Source organism: Bos indicus, chromosome 15 (genome assembly GCF_029378745.1).
Source record: "Bos indicus isolate NIAB-ARS_2022 breed Sahiwal x Tharparkar chromosome 15, NIAB-ARS_B.indTharparkar_mat_pri_1.0, whole genome shotgun sequence".
Taxonomy (NCBI): domain Eukaryota; kingdom Metazoa; phylum Chordata; class Mammalia; order Artiodactyla; family Bovidae; genus Bos; species Bos indicus.
In genome coordinates, this window is record NC_091774.1 from 58,890,846 (window position 1) to 58,913,397 (window position 22,552).

Below are 22,552 nucleotides of genomic sequence, written 5' to 3' on the forward strand. Positions count from 1 at the left end.
TGCATTTCTTCTGTAATCTCAAAGGAGTTTGACCTAATCATTGCTAAGACTCATTGCTTTAAGAATTTTTCTAAACACTCCAACATTAATTTGGGGAAAGGGAAAGATTATAAACAGCTTCCTCCCCTGAACCCTTCTGTGGTTATCAAGAATGTGCTGTTGAACTGAATATGTAATATCATTATATACTCAGTTCAGTTTGCCTAAGGGTTTACAGTTAAAAAAAAAATGAGTGCACTTATATTAGCTGTTTTAGAACTTCTAAAGACCAGTCACAGAAATTACTATTCTTATTTTATAAATGAAAACCGGAGGCTGAGTGCCACGAAATCATTTGCCCGAGTTCACACAGCTAAAATGCCAGAGACAAGACTTTAATAAATCAGGAACTCCAGCTAGAAATATCCCTGCCTCTCCCCACCCCCAATAAGGGAAGCTATGTTTCTTGGAAGTGTTATCGAGATGTGCGATCTTTTAGCGCCTCTTTGCAAATTGTTGGACTGAATAGTCAAATTATTCAAATATATGCATATTCTTAGAGTGTCACACATTTAGCTTTGCACCTCTATCAACTTGACAGTATACATGACCAGCACAAACTACCCTACAGCACAGATGGTGAAGTATATTGTGGAATATTTAATGTATGTGAAATATACAGGCTAGTTGGGAGCAATGAAGGACAGAGGTCATGAAGCCCAGCTTGGCCCCCTCAAAAAACCTCTGTATGATTCCCTAGGACATCCCAGATGGCTCAATGGTAATGAATCTGCCTGCAATACAGGAGACTTGGGTTCAATCCCTGGGTTGGGTAGATCCCCTGGAGAAGGAAATGACAACCCACTTCAGTATTCTTGCCTGGGAAATCCCATGGACACAGGAGCCTGGCAGGCTCCATGGGATCACAAAAGAGTCAGGCACAACTTAGTGACTAAACAACAAATTGATTTCTAGGGGTGTAGGCTGAGTGCAGACACAATTTCTTTTAATATGGAAAAACAATTTGAGAGGCTAGTTTATAAATTAAAAAAAAAAAACTGTACTGCTTTATAAAATACTGGAGGAGCCCTACCCTAAGCTCTCTCTCTCTCTCTATATATATATATATATTTATGACTTTATGATAACTTCAAACCAGTGCTTACTTTCCAACTTTAAATTTGCTTGAAAATGAGTTATTTCTCCAGGTTTTTAAGCTCACTTGTAATTGCGTTCCTTCTGGAGAAATACCTAATCAGTGAATATCAAGAATCTGAGCATTCTCAATGTTGCTAAATGAGAAGTTATGGCAAATCTACCTACTAAATTCACATTGCCATGTCAGCATTTCTGCTGAAGGAAGGAGTGTTCTTATTTCTGACACTTCTGGTTTTATGTATAGCCAATCTTCTTATTCCTACTCTCCCTCTATGTTATACAGATGGATATATCCTTACTTTCCAGTGTGTGGTGCAGTTTTACTGAGGAAAAGACAGATGAGCCAGAAATGGCAAGAATATTTAGAAATAAAAGAAGATCAAATGCCAATTCAGATAAACCTTCTGATGAATCAGACCTCTGGACACTTTTGAGCATTTCCCAACTTTCTGATTTGTGATAATGGTGTTACCAAAACAATAAAAACCCAGACTAAATGCTTGCCTATTTGCCTTAAAAATACATCTTACATTAAAAACAATGATGCCAAGATAAAGTTGTACCAGTGTCTTGATGGGAATTCTGAATAATTTTTTTATTTGGTTAATTCAGGTGGCATATAGAGATAGTGTTAGAGGTCTAAGATCAAATGCTTTACAAAAATCATTTTCCTATTGTGATCAAGGGTGATGCTGAAAATATAGAGCACGTATTTCTGATTCTTTTTAAAGACTGGTCTCTAACATGATAGCTGTGGGAGCAAAGATTCCAAGTTTGTAATCTGAATATTTTCTCAGTCACCAAAAGGGGGGAGAATTTCACTGCTTGAAAAGAAAATGCTCTCGATTCTACTTTTGTGGGACCTACAAAATTAATTTTGAATTAATCAAAATCTCTATTTTTGGTTGCTGCTGCTAAGTCGCTTCAGTCGTGTCCGACTCTGTGCAACCCCATAGACAGCAGCCCACCAGGCTCCCCCGTCCCTGGGATTCTCCAGGCAAGAACACTGGAGTGGGTTGCCATTTCCTTCTCCAATGCATGAAAGTGAAAAGTGAAAGTCAAGTCGCTCAATCGTGCCCGACTCCTAGTGACCCCATGGACTGCAGCCTACCAGGCTCCTCCATCCATGGGATTTTCCAGGCAAGAGTACTGGAGTGGGGTGCCATTGCCTTCTCCGCTATTTTTGGTTAGGATCTAATCAATCCTTCTAACAGAATATTTAGAAGGACAAAGGTCAGGGAGAAATTCCCATCTATTCTTGTCAGGAAATATGAACTAATCCTCATTACCCAAGTGGGAGCAGAGGCAGTAAGCTCAGATGTGACACTGACATATTTTTTTCTATTAATAATTTTAATTGGCTGAGGTCAATTCTACTATCACTATAAGCATTTTGTGTTTAATTATGTTTACTTAAGTTTCCTAGTTACCCCTGTCTTCAGTCTTCCTTGCAAAAAAAAAAAAAAAACCAAAACATGTCTAGGATCAAATCAACTGACCTCAAAAACTGCTGAAAATTGGCATAACGGAAATAATAAGTAAACAGAAAACTCTCCTGCTGAGCAGAGTGGCAAAGATGTTTTCAAATTCATGATGTATGGTTTCAAAGGGCCAATACAGTGTGAAACTGTCACTCATAATCCTCCAAATTATTGAGCAAGGCCTGTCCTGAGAATCTTACGGGAGAAATAATATCCCTATTCACTGGATGGTACCTTAATATGAGGTGTACTTCTTACTGGTAAGCTTTTCATGAACCATAAGAATAACTGTGTGCCATACTGAAATACATCCAAATGGGTCAACACCTGTTACAGAAATTATGTAACCAGTGGTACCCCACTCCAGTGCTCTTGCCTGGAAAGTCCCAGGGACGGAGGAGCCTGGTAGGCTGCAGTCCATGGGGTCGCTAAGAGTCAGACACGACTGAGCGACTTCACTTTCACTTTTCACTTTCATGCACTGGAGAAGGAAATGGCAACCCACTCCAGTGTTCTTGCCTGGAGAATCCCAGGGACGGGGGAGCCTGGTGGGCTGCCGTCTATGGGGTCGCACAGAGTCGGACAGGACTGAAGTGACTTAGCATAGCATGGTCATTAGTGATGAACAAAAGAAAAGCACAGTAAGAAAATGTTAGAAGGGCCAAGATTAGGAGAGCAGCGCAAAAAGGTCAAAAACTGATCCCATCTGGGAATAATATTTAGCTGGATCAAAAAAAAAAGCATAAAAACCATTATGAAACAACTAACTTCCAAACATATGAGAGTCATCAACTCCAAGCCCTCCAAGTTACCTGAGTTCTCTGAGAACATTTAAAAACCAATAATGAGCAATAAATTGGTTTACTTGTTACAATGTTTCTACAAGGATAGTCAGAAGGGACCTGACTGTGGGCTTCAGGACAAAAGTTAGAACTGACAATGGTAGCTGATTTTGCTGGTTTTGCAGGGAGAAGAGCCAGGAAGAACTTTAGCAAGTTTAAACCAAAGTGTTTTAGGACATTGAATCAGGTTATAAGGAGCAGGTTACTTTATTTTTGAAACCCAACTATTTAGGTTGTGTGATGATGGGAGTGAGAGATTTTCTACTGCTAAATTTTATATTCTTCATGGAGAAAGTTAGCAACGTATGCAAAAAGATAACTTAGAAAAAATAATTACTGAACTTCCTAAAGTCATATTTGAAAAACCACACCAAGAATGTGGCCTATTTTTCCATGATTCTGAATCTACACAGTGTCTATGGTGAATATTTTTTGGGAGGAAAGACTCAAGCACTCTTGTCAAAATCCTCTGGGTAACCCAGATGTGGTAGGAATAAAGTCCCCAGTGGTACCCATGCAAGGATTAGGTTTTAGATTTGTGTCACATACAGAATCATTTAGAAACCTCTTGATCTTCTTAACTTCAGTTTACTACCTTTGCTTCATAGTTCCATTCATTCAATTGATGAAAACTTGCTGAGTACCTCCTGCCAGACAATGCTCTATAGACTAGCATCCATGCAAATGAGTAAAACACATCTTAGCCCTTCAGCTGCTCAAATTCTACACCTAAGGTTTGTGTTTTAATCCATTGGGCCACATATGAGTTAGTTAAAAGTAGGAAATTATGCTTTGTTTAGTTTTCCCTTGCCATGGGTTTACTGTGTAGAAAGATGACCGTCAGCATGACCCTAGTGGTCAAGGGGTAGCAGTGATGGTCAAGAAACCTGCTCCCAAAGCTGAAAGGGCAGCTAGCAGCTGGGGAGGGCCGCTCGTGGTTGATCAGTGCCCTAGCCATCTTTGGTTAGCAGTGTTTTACAGAAGGCAGACAAAGGATAAGAAATTAGGGTAGAGTTAGTGATAGGGAGAAAATAAGACATAGCTTGGGAAAATAATTTTTCTAAATATGATTAGGTAGACTTATAAAATGGGCTCCTCAGGTGGCGCTAATGGTAAAGAACCCACCTGCCAATACAGGAGACACAAGGGTTTGAACTGTAGGTTGGAAAAATCCCCTGGAGGAGGGCATGGTGACTGGCTCCAGTATTCTTTCCTGGAGAATCCCAGGGACAGAGGAGTCTGGCAGGCTACAGTCCATACAGTCACACAAAATCAGACACCACTGAAGCAATTGAGCATGTACACATGCAGACTTATAAAAAGATAGATCCAGAAGGGATCTTTCAAGATCATCTCCTCTTCCTCACTACTCATAGGTCTATCACAACAGACCAGGAATATAGACTACACATACTTCTTCTGACAACCTTTCTAAGAATCCAGTCATCATAGTGCTTGGAAGTTCCCACTTGTAACATATTTTTGTTCTTGTTGCAATTTATATTTTATTTCATTTCATCCAACCTTAGTGAAGATAGAGACCAGCTGCTTCCTAACCATCTTGTGTTATTAAGTCACCCCTCAGCTTTTCTCATAGCGAGAAATCAGATCTCACAACCTTTCTTCATAAACTCCAACTTCCAACCCATTAATCATGTTCTTTGGTCTACCCTGGACCTCCTCCAAGATTTCCATACTCTTCTGAAAATGTAGAGGCCTGTATTAGACATGTCTGTGAAATTATCCAGGGCTCAGGAAACATGGGAGTCATGAATTATCTGAACACAGCTGTTGGGAAAAACTAAAGGGAAGATTCAACCAGATTGATGAATCCTTTCCTTGCAACTTGGAGACAGAAGTGGTTGTTTCATAAAAAGATGAGCCTTTATGTCAAAGCTATATATTCTATCCTTAGCTTTCAGATGAAACATTTTTCAAAAGAAACAGATCTTTAATAGGACATTTTGTTTTTATTTATTCTCAGCAAAATTGTTTAAGAACAAGTAATTTTTCTGTTCTCCACTTAATGTCCCAAGTTGTAGACTTTATCTGATAAATTAGGATAGTACTTTCATAGTCTCAAGTAATTTCTCTCGGAAGGTAAGGTCTACAAAACACTACATGACTGTTGAACTTTGAACTTTCTCCTAAATTAAACCATGTCTTTTCATTCCATCTGCATTCCAAACCTAATTAGAATACAGTAAAACTAAGTTGAAGGCCATAAAAGAGAATCAAGCTAACCTATATGATTCCTAGAATCAAGTTTAACTGATAATTTCCCTTGTCAAGAATACCTCTGTTATGATCTCACAATCTAATGTGACCAACTATTTTGGGACTTCTAATTCTTGATAACCCAGCTGAAGAGCATGAGATTAGCATAAACATCATCCCCACTACTCCTGGCTGTCTGTTTAGGCCATGTTGAAGGAATTCAACGGTAATTTCAAAATCAATCCAGCAATGGGTTAAAAGAAATTAAGCCAGACACGGAATGAAATCAATACCCTAAAAAGAAACTGAGTAGAAATGGGTAACATTTACTTCCCCTTCCTAACATCATTTGGAGAAACTGTCAGGGCACTCTGTGGCCAAAAGATTACTAAGAGATTTGCTTCTAAAACTTCAGTCTACCAAGAAGGGCACCAAGAAGTGCAAAGTCTGGCTGAGCCTAAGAAAGAGTGATGGTGATACAGATGGACAAGACAAATATAATAGCTCATAAAACATGAGGACAAAGAGATGGGGTAGAGTGGGAAGTGAATGGGGAAAAGCAGAGCCACACATTTAAATTCCAAGATCTCTTCATTATTATTATTATTGTCATTTTAGTTATGGTTACATATATCTTCAGGGAAATTTATTTTTCTCTGCTTGGACTGAAGTCATGACCTGGGAGAGGGGGTGATATATAAGAGGTGGGGGAAAATAGATGCCCAAGTTTGGAAGTCAGATTTTGAGTCTATGATACAAATTAAATATAATTTCTAGGATGCAAATTCAGCTCACAGTCAGTTTTCCTCAAAACAGACTCCATACTGAATTAGAAAAATGAAGACCCAACTCTTTATTATCAAATTTTATGCTTCTCCCAAATGCAGTAAAATTTTTAGCATTGAGAAGCTTTTATTTCAGAGACATGTTTTCCAGGAGGCTTTGGGAAGAATGAGCCAATGCTATCATGCATTCTGGCCTTTTTAGCAAAAAAAAAAAGTTCCCAGGATAAATAACTGAAGTTAACTTGCATTGCTCATTGCTTTATGTCTATGATGAATGCTAACTTGAATTACCATTCTCACATAATAAACATATTTTTATGGTATTACAACCAGATTGTGGATGTAGATCATCTTAGAACTACTTTGCAAGCCAAATTTCCATTGCCTTTCATTTTATCTGCACACAAAAACTAATTAAAGTGAGTAAAAATAAGTTGAATTCCATAAAAAAGAATCATGCTAACATACATGATGCCAATTTATCTCAGAAAATATGTCAAAGTTTGACATATTTTTGACTATTTGCTTGACTAATTAACATTTTTTCTAATTTTACTTTTTTTTACTATGTTTTTGATAAGTCAAATTGTTATTTATTGATATGATTTTGTCCTCCATTCCTTGGAAAAATTTATAAAGTGTCTAATTTACCCTTCAATGAATTGATAAGAGCAGTACAGTATTTAATAATAAAATTAATCTTGAAAACAGAATTACATGTATAAATATCATATGAAGTACAAAGAAACAGTCTCAAAGAATATTTCTTTGGAAAATGATATGAGTTAAAAAATATAAAGTTTAAATTAGTGAACATTTCCTAGCATTTTTAAGAAAAAGGATTTTAAGGAATTTTAGAATTTTTTCCTTATTTTTATTTTTTGTTGTTTTAAGAAAAATATATCAATTTTTTTGTTTTGCTTTGTTTTCCTAGGGTAAGAGGGGAGTATGCTACAAGAATAAATAAATAAAGCTGTTGCCAAACCTCAGATAAAAATCTAGAACCAACTGAAAACACTGGGAATAATATAAGAATCAATGAAAACTTGAGGTTTCAATTCATCTTGTCTTAGTTAGTGTCTCAATAATCATAAAGTAACTATAGAGTATTAAAGAAATTTAAAATACTATAATTAGTTTTGTCCTGAAAGTGAAAGTGTTACCCGCTCAGTCATGTCTGACTTTTTGCAAACCATGGATTGAAGCCTGCCAGGCTTTTCTGTGAATGGAATTCTCCATGCAAGAACACTGAAGTGGGTTGCTATTCCCTTCTCTAGGGGATCTTCCTGACCTGGACATCAAACATGGGTATCTTGCATTGCAGACTGATTCTTTACCATCTGAGCCGCCAGTAGGATCAATGGAGTATTGAAGAAACTTAAAATATTATAATTAGTTTTGTCCTAACAATTTGAAATTAGCAATGTCTTATTGGAATGCTGTTAATATTTTGTTAATTATGTTTATATTTAAGAAATTAAGGTATATACATAAAAATCAAGATATTTTGAAAAATTAAGATAATCAAAACCTTGCTCAGGCTATTTATTGTTTTCTTATGTTTGATTATTAGAAAAGAGAAGAAGTATCATGATCATATGATATGATTGCAAGTCCTTCAGTAGTCAAGAGAATTTGGGTTCTTGTTTAAACGCTATCACTCTCTGGTCATGTGACCTGGAAAGTCACTTCACCAGCCCACGCTTGTTCACATCAATGCTATCAGTTTCATAGAAATGTTTATTGAATAAGTGGAACAGCATTAACTACTGTGCATCTCAGTCACCTGATCAATGAATGAGGCCAGGACAGCAGGCTATAAGCCGCGGTTGCCAAGTCTAGTAGCACATTCAGACTTCAGCTCAAAGGAATGCATAATTCAGGTGATTTTAGTGTACTAAGGAAATTTGTGAACTAGATCATCTTTAAGGTTCTTTTTTTCCATATAAATTTCAACTGCTTACAGGAACTGTATATCTTTGGTAAACTAAACTTGAAACTCATGTAATTATTTCCCCTAAATTTAGAGCCTTGAGCCAAGGTAAGGAGTCATACTCTTCTGCATTTTATACTACATAGTTATCTATGATGAGGTTTTAGGTAGACTTTTTCATACACCAAAATGGCCTTTAATATCATCCTTTCCCCCTGGGCTGGTTTCTTAGCTCTGGGACATATCAAATGCATTGTGAGTTCAGGCCATCCTTCCTTGCATAGATCACAGTGGCAGTGGGATGAGGTTTTTCCATAGCCTCCAGATCCTTGATTCTGTATATGACTTTGGCAACTCTGCAAAGACCACTGACTTGTACTATCTTGGACTTACCAGTTTGCATCCATTCCCTCATTAAAGACCACATCTTTCTAAGAGTTGTTTTCCAGAAGGAAGATGGATGAAATTTATTAGGAAGATGCCCAAGTCGATGTTTAACTCCTTTACCCACACTACCCCCAGCTTAGTTTCTAGAGCTGCTATTCTGAGTTCTGAGTTGGTGCAAAGATGCAAAGGACCCAGATACCAATACTTGGCATTCTCCCAAACGAGATGCTAATTCCAGAGAAGTTCCAAGTTTGGAGTAGGGCTTTGGGAGGAAGAATGTTAAATTGCACAAGAAAAGCCAATAAACATTTTAGTCCCCAGCAGGGACTATCAGCCTTGTAATTACGTTTAGGATTGTGCTTGTCAATCCCCTTCTTCTCCATCTCTGTAAACAACATGTTAGCTTTGGAAGTTTGTCATCCACTGGGTTTTTGGAGAAGGCATTCCTCATCACAGCATCTGCAGTGCTATAGCCAGTAACAGTTTGAAAAGGCAAATTTATGAAAAGGCTTCTAAACATACTAAATCCTAATCTAAACAATTTATAACGTTTCTTACTCAATAACTCTCAGAAGTCAACTATCTTGGAACTGCCCTAAACAAGTTAAGAAAAGCGTCAGACATCATCCATGGGGTTCATAAACTAAAGTAAGTGGAAGGAAGAATGTGCAGGTGAAGTATTCCATGGAGTAGTCTTTCTCTTTGATGACTATATACTTATTTCTGGACAATGTATACTTATTTCTCTCTTGTTAGTGTTTTAAACATGACAACAATTATAATAAGAACAACTAAGATTGTGTAGGGACTTACAGATTAGTTTACTGAGTAAAAGAAAGGGCTTGGAATTAGACAGACCTGGGTTTAGTTAAGCTTAACCACTTTTTGATTCTGCTAATTTAGGATATTGGCTCAGACGGTAAAGCATCTGCCTGCAGAGCGGGAGACCCGGGTTCAGTCCCTGGGTTGGGAAGATCCCCTTGAGAAGGAAATGGCAACCCACTCCAGTACTCTTGCCTGGAAAATTCCATGGACTGAGGAGCCTGGTAGGCTACAGTCCATGGGGTCGCAAAGAGTCGGACATGACTGAGTGACTTCTCTCAAGGAATTAACTGCCTCTGTTTCCTTATCTTTAAAATAGTAATACTAATAATCTCTGCCAAGAAAGATCATTGCAAGAACTCAGCTATGGGAATGTAGAATGCTCATCGTGGTGAACTCAACAAAGTTAAATTAAATGATTAATTTATTTGATCCTCCCCCACTTTAAGAGGTAGCACTTTCTCCATATTATGATTGTGAAAACGGGGTTTTAAAAAGGATAGGGGACAATCAGTGGTTTGAAAATCTTTCATTAGTTAGCAAAGATTCAATATAATTCTAACGCAGCATTTGTGGCCACTGATGTTGAGATTCTCAGCCATACCAAAGGGTTGTGTTAAAGATCTCTTGACAAAAACGTGTGTGCCAACCTGACAATGAGGAATCCAAGTCTAATCTGTGTGGTAGCTATTCCATAGGGAAGTGTAATATTATAATGGACTTTGGAACTAGAGAACATTAGGTTTGAATTTTAGCTTTTCCATTTAAGATTTGCTGTATAATTTGGGGTAAATACACTCTCTGAGCTCCAGTTTCCTTCCTTATACAATAATATAATCTGTCTCAGAGAATTGCTTTGAGGGTTAAATAATAAATGTCAAATGCAAAGGAAACAACTTAGTACTGGATAAATGCAAAATGAATGCTATCCCATCCCATCATAATGTGCACGTGCTTTCTCATAGTGTAGTAATGACAGAAATGAAGTCTTTATAACCTCTTGAGGTTAGTGAAGCCACACCAGGAATCTGAGGCAATGCTCCCTAAGTTAATGACCAGAGTCTGAACTTTTTCTCTTTATCAGTGGAGTGATGGACTTCTAGAGCAGTGAGGGTAGTGCTAGTGGTAATAAGGATAAACCTCAGAGTAATAGGGGCATCCCTGGTGGCTCAGTGGTAAAGAATCCACCTGCAATGCAGGAGACGTGAGTTAGATCCCTGGGTTGGGAAGAACCCCTGGAGGAGGAAATGGCAACCCACTCCATTATTCTTGCCTGGGAAATCCCGTGGACGAGGGGCCCTGGCAGGCTACAGTCCATGGGGTCACAAAAGAGTCGGACATACTAAACAACAACAATAGCAAGCTCAGCTAATAGAAACATGTCTACTACACCTTAGCCATCTCATCTGCTGGTTCTTTATCCACTTGGCAACTTGTTAAATGGCAGAAGTGAACTTTAAAAGTTTTCTCCAAATGCCAGTTTCCTTTTTCCAGGATGGAACGTTCAATGGCTCATACTGAAAGGCAGGGAGAGACTAAACTAACATTTCTGAATCTATGCCATGTTAATAAGTACCCCCTTCCCCAAGTGTTCTATTGTCAAATATGTTTGGGAAATGCAACTCAATAGTATTCGCCAGACTTTGCCGCCAATAGAAATCAGTCACCTTTACACCATATGTCAGGTGTTACAGATATCCCAAAATACACAGACGCTTATCATTCCTGGAAAACTACAGTATTCACCTTGCTGCGTGATCTTATTTAGTCTTTAAGAAAGCACATATATTGGGCATCTGACTCATAACTCAGTTGGTAAAGAATCTGCCTGCAGTGCAGGAGACCCAGGTTCAATTCTCCGGTTGGGAAGATCCCCTGGAAAAGGAAATGGCAACTCACTCTAACACTCTTACCTGGAGACTCCCATGGACAGAGACTGGCAGGCTATAGTCTATGGGGTCGCAAGAGTCAGACAGGACTAAGCACAGCACTGTGTATCTATTACTGTATCATGCAAATTGACTTTTTAAATATTTGTATGATGATATTTCAATGTAATTGACTTTGTGATTGTATACTTTTAAGTTTTATTCATTTAGAAACATTCTGAGAAGGGTTTATAGGCTTGACCAAACTGCCAAAAGAGGGGAGTCCACGGCACAGAAGTGGTTACCAACCACTTGGTGGTAATCCAAGTGCTGTGAATCCAACACACCCGAAGGAGAAGTAATAGCAAGGCCATTCTCAAACACTGGCTATGGAAGTTGTTGGGGGAGAAAGAAGCCCTTACTGGAGGAGGAAGGTAAGAGTAGAAGAAATCATTGTTTCCTATCAACACAACCAGAACGGTAATGAGTAAGGATGGTAGAGATCTAGCTCAGTGGACAAATGGATGTGAAGATTACCCTGAGAAACGACACGTCTATTTAAGAACACATCCAGTATTCTAATACTAACCCTGTTTTGGTTTTCTTTTCTATTTATCTGCTCAAATTTTCCCATGTTCCCTCTCTTTTTCCCATTCACTTGCCCTGTAATGTCCTATCCCACAGGCTTCAGATGTTTATGGAGCCTTTCTGCAATCCCTCAGTTTAGGTATTTTTTCCCACAGTCACGTTATTACCTAGGGATAGTAATAGTTGCTATTGTCCTTGAAGAGGGAGATAAGACAAGTCAGTTCCAACTCCTGCTGGTGCTGATGGGTATGGGGTTTAGCATACTCTGAAGGAATCCTGAATTCCATACCATCATAGCATGCACTCTGGGCACAAAGATCTCAAAGCATCTTCTTCTGCTGTTACAGGCAATTGATTGGGTTTCCCTTTTCCAGTGTGAGAAGGTTTTTAAGTGCATTTAACATTCACTCAGAGGTTAAAAACAGTGGCAAAGTACTTTCTACCTCCTGGGGTGATCCAGAAAATGTTCACAAATGGTCAAAAGTGCCTCACACAGGCCATAGGTTTCTCCTAGCTACAGACGAAAGTTAAATTTGGAGGTCACACACTGCTAAACTGTTGATTTTTAGCAACTCGACTTTTAAGTTTTTTATTTTTAAATTAATACTTTGGAATATATTTTCCCATTTGTCTAAAATAGAATTTGAGAATGATGCATGTCATCCTGAGTGCATCAGAAGTTATTTTAAATATGGCATCTTTATAAAAGTCAATAGCTGCCTCATCAAAGGGCAATCATGTCCAGTGTGGGTGGCTGTGCCAATTGTTTTTGAACTACTGCAGCGATCTAGCCAATCCCAAGGAATGGCTTGCAGCCTTTCTACACCCACATTTTTCTTAATTATCTCCACCAGGCTGAGTTAGCTAAGGACAGACCTATAGCATTTCCTGGATGTCAAAATGCCCACACACCTTCTGCAATCCTTGGGCTACCAGCTCCCTTTCATGTTTCTCCTGGTTGGTCTATCTAATTACCTATTATCATGTGTATATAATGCATTATTCATGAGGCCCAGACAATTTCAGGGTGTAATATCTTTGATTTTAAAAGGAAATGACCTGAAAAATGAGAACTTCTGCTGGCACAAAGAAAATAAGCATTTAATTTGTTAGTGAGTCTCTCATCAGCCCATCCCTTTAAAAAATAACCTGCAGAAGTTTGAGATCATCATTCAGATGAAAACTTTCCAAGTTTGTTTCTCAAAAAATGATTGGTTCAATATCCAGATTCTTTCTATGCTAGATTCAAGTAAGTTGCTCTGATTTTTCATAATGTACTTCCTAACAAAAAAGTTAAAAATTGGTGACACCCAAAATTGTGCATCATCAAAGATTAGGGTAACTTAGGCCCAAGAAATAAGTTAGCCATCATATCACTCAAACTTGGAGCTAAAATGGAACTCAGAGTTTATCCTAAGAACATCCTCCTTGTTTTCTGTGTGAGGAAATATGGATCAAGGGGGACTAATTGATTTTTCTAGCTACTGGTAATTAGTTGGGAGCAGAGCTTGAACTCAGGCTTTTAATCTACTTCACTGTGTTCTCTTGGAAAAGATAAGAATCCAGAAGTCTATCTTCTTCTAGGGAAATTAAAGGACAAATCAGGTCTCTAAGCTGTAAGTCCACCAAGCTAAACACCTTTTAGTCTTACACACTGCTGAATTTCCAGACTTTGGCATAGTTCCTGGCACATAGTAGATTGTCAGTTAATGCTTACAAAATAAATTTATGAACATTAGAGTCTCTATAGAAAGCATTCCTCTTGGGCAAATGGAAAATGGCCTGTTAAGCTCATGATCCCCATAAATATCAGAGTACCTACTAAGAGAAGCAAGATCCCAGGCATTCAACACTAGGATGAAATTCCAGAGGGTTAAAAGAAAACAGGGCTTCCCAGGAGGCTCAGCGGTAAAGAACCTGCTTGCCAATGCAGGAGACATGGGTTTGATCCCTGGGTCAGGAAGACCCCCTGGAGAAGGAAACGGCAACCCACTCCAGCATTCTTGCCTGGGAAATCCCATGGACAGAGAAGCCTGACCAGGTGCAGTTCATGGGGTTGCAAAAGAGTTGGACACGACTGGACAACTAAACAACACGAAGAAAATACGCCAGCATGAATCCACACATCGGAAACGACCCCTGAGAACCTTCCCAGGCCCCAGATTCTACAACTCACAAGAGTCCTGTTTTGTCTTCAGCTGTTTTTATTCTCTGTGTTGTTTTGGGGGGAATTAGTGCCTGTTCCTTAGACAGTATATCAACCCTAGAAATATCCTTGCCTTCTTTGAGCCTCCAATTATGGGAGAGTGAAAGAATGGCTTAGAAAGAAAAGGTCATAGACTGGCAAAAACTTTTCATTGGCCTATAGAATTGTGGGAATGATTTGTAGGTAACTTTTTCCCCCTTTTAAATCAAAGAAATCAAAACAGGAGAAAATAATGCCTACAAGCCCCTCAGATGCCAGAGTGGGGTTTGAGGCAGGATGGGCTGGAGAGCTGAAGTGTGGTCCTTGAAATCTGAAGAAAGACTCTGAGTCAGTCTTTCCCTCTTACTGGCAATGTGCTCTTGGGAAACCCTGAACCTGAGGTTCCTCATTTGTGAAAGGTGACTAATAATTCCTACCCTTCCCTCCTGGCTGAGATCAGATTAGGAAACCTGTGAGAACTTTCAAACCACTATGTGCGTATAAAGTATTATTAGTAGAAATACACATAAAGTCTGCATTATCCTGAATTCTTTATAGGACTCCTTTAGAATGTTAGAAAAAAAGGGGAAACGTCAATCTGAACTTTAGAAAACTCAGAATGAACACTCCAAAAATTGCCAACTGACAATGGAGGCAGGGATAAAGATTTGACATTTTCATTTTTGCACCCTGGTGTTTTGGGGTATTAGTCTTTAGGGACTACATGTTTCTCTCAAGACACACTTGTTCAAGCAGTAGCTTTAACATCCAAAGTAAAAGAAGATTTAATATTTTTGAAATATGGCCACTCTTTGGCCAAAAAGGAGAGAAATTTTCTTTTTATTATTTAGGAATTTAATCTTTCTCCCCTTAAAAGTAACAGCCTCTCTCCCCATTTCCATAGGACTCAATATCAGTAAGCTCTCACTAAATGTTAATGTTTATTGTTATTTATTAAATGCCACGAAGTATCCTTTACATGGATCAAGGCATGTAAATTTAAGAGACTCACCGATTGTTAAATTCTCTAGAAACACACAAACACACCCATACACACAAGTGCACACTCACACACATACACAGCAGTAGCAGATCAGCAGAGAAAGACACCAGCCAAAGAAAGATAATTTGAGATACTTCTGAGGTAGCAGTTGTAAAATTAAAATAGGCAACTCATTAAATTATCCATAGAGTGAAAAGAAAGCTACAAAAATAGATATTTTTCTGGCAAGTCAGTGCTTTTTAGAACAAATTTAGTTTTAAGCAGAATCTTAAAATCAGATTATATCAGTTCATATTCACTAGAATCAGTTAGATGGTTAGATTAGCTTTTCCTAATTAAAGAAAAGAATTAGCTTTCCTGGCTTTGATAGAAGTATATTTAATAAAAACTATGTTCAGTTAGACATCATTTTAACTGACATATTGTAAGCAGTTTGATTAAATGAATGTCATTTGAGCAAGTTGGAGCCTTGTCCCTAAATCACAGAATTAGAAATGAAAATCCTTTGTAAGTCATGCCACAGTGATGATTTTTTCCTCATTTCTATTTGTTGGTTTTTGTGGCTTATTATCTATTTTGTGGTCATCCAGGCCTTTGCCTCTCACATTGCCTGATACTGGAATGTTGTTTCTTACTAAGCTTCCCCTAGAGGACAGGCCAGGAAAAGGAAAGAAACTAAATTCACTAGCTTCTCCTCTTATTAAGAATACATATTACAGATTCGATAGGGAAAGAGTCTGGTGAATGAACGAAGCAGCATATGAATGTTGATTTTAGATCTTTTAAAGGTATTCTTTCCAATTTACAGATAGGCAATTTTACAAACAATATTTTGTAAGCCAACAAGAACTTGCTTTTCAAATCCCATTTACTGCCTTACCATACACATTAGATGATATTTAAAAATAACTAGCACTCTGGTTGAGATGGAAATGCTGTAGGCAGAGAATGGCATAGCGATACCTCCCCCTTATGGAGTGTCTTCTTCCCAGTTTGCAAAGCTCTTTCAGACATTCTCTTCTATCCTCCAAAAATTGCTGTGTTGTAGGTCTTACTATCAATGACACTGAAAAAGCTACAGGCAAAACGAATATATTTTCATCTGAATCAATACTGATATATTCCATTGGGGGAGCTAGACCAAGCTGAAGTCTCTCACACAGAAATTTTAACATGCAAGACCAGGGGGCACAAAAGTAGGCTAGTTCACTCTTCGTTTTTTTTTAAGGTCAAAATACCCCCTTCCTCTTTCTTCCCCTCTTCTCTTTAACACCTTCTAATGTTTTCTTTAGTTTCAAACAGGACAGTTGAAATTTCTTGCGTTCGTACTGAAGAGCTCTATGTAAATACACATAAACAGTGACGATCAGGTGCACTATACTTAAAGTGACACTCATTTTCACAACAGCAGGCGAAACCATTTCACCTACAAGTCAAGGATAAGCATGTGAGCGCGTGTGAGAGAGGATGACGTGACACTTTTGAGGTTTAAGTTATTAAAGATCCCGAGGTTACAAGAATTAGGTAAGCATTTTCCCTCCTTGTCTCCCGAAGACTCGAAATCTACAATTTTCTCCATTTGACTGTCAGATAAATTGGCAAGTCGACTAAAAGGATAATATTCCCTTAACGGTGCATTCATTTGAAGCCCTAGCAACTGTATTAGGCAGCAGCGAGTATTCGCTAGCAAAGCATTTCGAGGAGACAGGGAACTCTGCAATTTAGAGTGACAGATGATTTTTTTCTCATCCATCAAACCGCCTCAAAATGTCACAATATTTACACCTCTTCCTTGGTGAATTAGAATCCAGAGACAGGCAGACGAGGAAAAAAAAAAAAAAATGCCGACCGGTTGCCGCTTGATTTGGGGAAAAGCAAGTGTTGCACCTTTAAATTCTGCCCCTCGGTTCCCCGTTTCCCCCCCTTCTCGGGATTTTGCAATAAATCTCCCAGTTCTGCGTTCAGCCCTGCAGATCCGTATTTAAAACAGCACCATCTGGGAAGGGTGGGCGGCGACGGTGATGCGGACTCCTTGGAGTTCCTTTGCAGCACGCTTGGAATTGCATCAGACTGATCAGAAATCCCCCCGCCCCCAAGCCCAGCCCCTCCCGCCCCGTTCCCCTCCCAGCCCCTCCCCTCCCCTCCCTACGCGTAGATCTGACTGAGAAAATGACTGGATCTCGGAACAATCTGTGCCCCATTCGCTGCAGGCTTGCTCCGTAAACCCTGCCCAACGCTCCCTTTGTGTGCGTAGCAGCCTATCACCGTCATCTGATCCTAGTGCCTGGTTTTTATTTTTATTTTTTTTCCTTCTAAATCGCCACAATATCCTCGCGTTGCCTATGAATCCATTCTTTTCACCTGAGCAGAGTTGGAATTCTTTTTTTTCGTTCTCTAAAACAGTCCAGTGAGTTTCGGAAATAGGTTTTCCCCTACGTTCCCCCACCCCCACCTCAAGCCTTGTCTCTTAATTAAAGAGGGCTGATCCAGGAAGGAGGAGTCCAGAACGCACAAGCCCTGGGGTGAAAATTACCACCCGGCTTGGCTCGTAGGCCGGAACAAAGGGGCCGGGAAGTGGGTTGGTTGAGGGTTGTAGGAGTGTGGAGAGGATGGTGGCCCCTGCGCAGGGGCGCGCAAGTCCCTGGACTCCCAAAGGGGAGGCAAGACAACGCTGTCGCGCGCTCCGGCCGCTCTCTGTCCCCCTGGGACCGAGGAGGGGAGGTGGAACGGAAGACTGGGAGGCTCTGAGCAGCTTTGATCACCCCCGCCCCCTGGCCCACCCGGGCGGCGGCCAGCGGGCCGCCCTCCACACGCGCCTCCGGGTGCAACCTCGCGGTGCTGGGCGGTCTGTGCACCCAGCTGATTGGTAGCTGGGTCCAGCCGCCGCGCGGAGCTACTCGTGTTCTCCTCCACCTCCTCCAGCCGCCCAGACCCCATTCCCCGGCCCGCTCCCTGGCTCTTCGGCCCGTAAAGGACCTCTCCTCCCAAGTAGAGGCCCCCTTTTCCTTAGTTACCCCGACTGACTCGGACCTGGGCTCAGAGAGGCATCCAGTCCGGCGGGGAGCGGAGCGCGGTCTCGGAGGCTCCCCTTCCCTTGAGAAAGCGGGAGCCCTCTAAGCCAGCACCCGAAACTCGTCGGGAGGGAGGAAAGAAGGCAAGGGTGGGGGGGGAACAAAAACAGAAACATCCAGCCAGGCGCGAGGGCGACGGAGGGAAAGAGAGAAAAAGGAAGGGACGGAGGCAGGAGGAGGGGGCGGGGTGGAAGGGGGGGCGGGAAGGAGGGAGGGGGAGAGAGAGGGAGGGAGGGATACAGAGAGAATGAATCCTTCTGCCTAGAAGAGCTGAAATTACCTTGATGCATTTTGTGTTGGAGATTTAGCGTTACCTCCTACCCTCTCCCAACCTCCACCGCCCCTTTCCTCACCGCACACCACCTCCACCGCCTAATTCTAAATGGTACAAAGTCAAAATTTAGGAAATCGAATGTTGAGTAAAAGCTTCATAATTAGTAATGAACCTACTGTACACACACACACACACACTCACACACATACACACACACACACACCAGCAGAGAACGGAAAAGAAGGAGATGAAGGGGAGAAAAAGAGAAATCTTACATTTGAATCAGACATTTGCAGGTCCAAGTTAACTAAACTCATTATATCCGCAGGAAAACTGAGCTTCCCCACCCCCCTTCTCGCTTTACCCTAAGGCTCTCACCTAGGGCAATTCAAACTGGGCAAATACCAAGAAACAACCCCCCTCTCATACTCTCCTTCTACTTCCTCCCCTCCACCGCGCGTCCTCTCGGGAAGATCGAGTATCAAAATAGCTCAAAAATTGGGGTTGCAGGGGGTCCCCGCCCCGGTGCTTACCTTCTTTGCGGCTTACACCACCCCGGTGGCTAGATCCTGGAGATAAACACTTGCATTTCCCAAAGTTAACCCAGTATACCAACCCGGAGCTTGCCAAGAGTCTATTCCAGCCTACACCGCTAGGAAGCCAACTTCAGCGAGCTCAATGAGGGGACCAAACTGGGGCTCGCTTTCCAAACGCTGCGCTCCAAAATCTGACTCTCTCTCCAGCCCCGATCTCAGTGTGAGCCGAACCTCCGAAAAGACGCTTCTTAAGGGCGACACAGGGCTGGCTTACTGCGGGGCCGAGACAGCTACCTGAGGTACCACCACCTAAGACAAATCCGTCGGCTCTGTCCAAGGTGCTGAATGGGCTCGTATCTCCAGGATTACACACCCGGCGCGGCGGGAGGAAAAGACTAAAAAATCTGTAATTAAGTGATATTTGATATTGCTCTAGACGGTTTCTTCCACTTCCTTACGTTTTGTCACGTGCGGATGGCTTTGCCAAAGCCATCCTGTTAATAGTTGATCACATGTTGATGAGACCCTTTTCTCCTATGAGAGGCTTACCCATTTCATTACCGGCAATATGCCCTTCTGACTTATTTCTCTCCCACCAACCCCACCCCCATCTGCACCCAAACTCCCAGTCTTTATCCTATCCTTACCCCCACTCCACCCCCTGACCCCAAACTCTAATAGCATTATTGTTTTAGATGGAAATTAATCTTCTTGCGAATGTCAATTACATGCCCACATATAAATCATAGAATATGCTCATATATCACACACATAGAAGCAAAGAATGGAATGCAAGAAGGCTGGGAGAGAAGCATCAGCCTTGAACAGCCAATATAACACACACACCCTCCCTCCAACTCCAAGTTTGTTCCACGCAGTTCCACATTGCTGTGTTAAATCTCAAATGATTCCAATTAAAGTTGCACTATGTAAAAACCCGATTCTCCTGGCCTGAGTAGCTGCTGTTCTTTGGCGTGTGAAGTGCTAGGAAGAGCTGTGATATGCCCGTTGTTAAGCAACATGTCAAGATTTTTCAATTATAATGCAGGGTTTATTGCTACTCACCATTGTGCCTTTGCTGTCCTGGAGACTCAAGTGTCTTAAAATCCCGTCTCCCCAACAGATGCTGGAAGGTAATGTGTCTTGTTTGAAGTCATCATGTGAGAAGTTCGGCTTTGCTCAGTGGATCGCCCACCACTTGGTGTGACTTATGAATCTAATAACCCTTTGCAATATCCGCAAGCTTAAACTCTCAACCACCTTGGCGACTACAGAAGACAAAGCAACTCGCATCGATGTTGAAAAACCTATAGATTTACGCAAACGCCCTCACTCCGAGAGACACGTTTCCTTTTGAGTTCTTACGTGATTCTAATGAATGAGCGAGGTTACCAATGACTGCCCAAGTGCCCTGCTATATAGCGGTGGTTCCCAGGGCTGCCTTCCAACCGCCGGTCACTGGGTCCTGGCACAGAAAGTTCCCGGGGAAAGTGGGGAGTTTCAGGGTACCCTCATGTAAATAACCCAGCCTGCACACCGCTCCCTTGCCCACTGCTCAGGTCACACCTGGGGCTCTGGCATAGCTGAGCTCGGCTCGGGAGATTTTCCTGTCGCCAGGTAAGAAAACCTTCGCCTAGACAGGCTAGGGCGGGAAGACCGCTGGGGAACTTGTTGCTTATCAGCGCCAGAAGGCTACCGCTTTAATAATAATACCAGAAAAACGCAGGGGGAGGGGGGCGAAAGCGGGGGAGGCGGCAACGACGACGACTATCCGTGTTGTTTACGTGACCAACTTACTGTGACTCCTTTGGTAAAAAGGAAACTTCTTAGAAAAGTTCGTACCCCTCCCCCTTCCCCCAATGACTAAGGGTCCCCAGCTGATGAGGTCGTGAGTGACGATCAAGTCGGAGGTGGGGGGATGGGGGGATAAGCGGGGAGGGGGTGTGGGTGAGTGACTTGTCCTTGGGAACAACCACATGCGTGGAAGCGCGCATGAGCCCGGCAACTTTCCCTTTCCCTCTTAGGGATTGATGACTAGGCGAGAGGCACCCGAGCGAGCCACTAGTTGCCCACAGGAACCTGTGTAAATCGAGCTCTCGAGCGGCCGAGTTGAATGAAGTTCTGACTGCGTTTGCTCTAATGGTTATGGCTTCTCCAATGTGAGTTAACAGCGCGGGTGCGCAGCTAGGTCGGCATGGCGCACCGCGAAGTGTGGAGCCGCGGGCAAAGGCAGGGAGGGGTGCCTCCGCAGCGGTTTGACGCTCCGCGTCCGCTCGGTGCTTCTTCCCCGGAGTCGCTTCCGCATCATCCGGGGGCTCCCGGGCCATCAGGGTGCCCGGGTGAGAGCGACGGGGAAGCGGAGCGGCGCTTGAGAAGCCGGAGATGGGATTGAGCTCCGCGAGAGGGGCCTCTCCCAGGAAGCCCCGCGGTTAGCACCCGCGCTTCCCGCTGGAGAGGTCACGTGTTGGCGGAAAGTAACTTAGGAGGGATAGAATGAACTTCAAGGAGAAGAGAAAAAAGCAAAAGAAAACAAACCACCTCCCCACCCCCTCACCCGCACCTCCCTCGGGCCCCCCCACCCCCATGTGTAAAATAAAGGTAAAGGAGGAAGAGGTGGGAGGCGGCGCGGCTCTCTGCTGGAGACCTGCGGAGAGCTTGCGAAATTTCAGGCAACGAGCCGTATAACCCGGTCATCCGCAGCGTCCCCCGGGCCTAGGGAGGCGCTAACCCAAGGTAGCTTTCCATTGAAGCTGCCCTTTGCCTACCCCCAGTCGGCGCCTCCACAGCCGAGCAGAGGAACGGAAGACGACTGTAAACCAGTTGTTATGGAGATGCTGGTCGCTCTGAGGAGCGCAAGTGCCCTGGAAAGTCCCCAGACGCATTTCAGGTTTCGCCGTTTTGGCACCAACACCAAGATGTTACTCTCCACCCAGAGTTCCCAGGAAGGGGAAGCCCACCAACGGCGTCGCAGGCCCTGACCGCGGCGCTATCGACTGCAGGGATGAGGCAGAGAGATGCTGCAGAAGATGGTGGATAGCTCTTAAGTTTCAGACCATCCAACCTTTTCCAATTTCCAGTTTCTTTATGCCGATCAAAAGTGCTGAGTCTGAATGACATTCGTGCTTCCTTAGGTGAATAAACCTCAGTTACACGATAGGATGATTAGAAGCAAGAGAAAATTAGCATTCAGTGGCTGCTTCAAGGTCCTCTCCCCTGCCCCTCCCATCCCAGAAATGCCTTCATTATGGAAAACGGAGTCTCCATTGGTACTGCGTTGTTATTACTACAAGTAAGTCCAGTGTTGAGTTGATGATGGCTCAAGAGATGTTTCCAGAGCCAACCTAGCTTATACTTGGATCCAGCCAAAGTACGTATTCTACAAATGCTTGTCAGACCTCATTAGGGACAGTTCTAGACTTGCCA

General features: G+C 42.1%; 1 protein-coding gene across 2 annotated transcripts in view; it reads right to left on the minus strand.

Annotated features, from left to right (window-relative positions):
- Window positions 1-20,771, minus strand: part of BDNF (brain derived neurotrophic factor) — a 60,329-nt gene extending 39,558 nt beyond the window's left edge. Inside the window, exon 1 of one of the 2 annotated variants that reach the window (XM_019974522.2) lies at window positions 20,195-20,771. In XM_019974522.2, coding sequence (XP_019830081.2) covers window positions 20,195-20,197 — 3 coding nt within the window. In that variant the 5' untranslated portion in view covers window positions 20,198-20,771. Of the gene's footprint in view, window positions 1-19,126; window positions 19,507-20,194 lie in introns of those variants that run through there. The other variant, XM_070803975.1, reaches the window with a different exon arrangement.
- Between the last annotated feature and the right edge of the window lie 1,781 nt (window positions 20,772-22,552).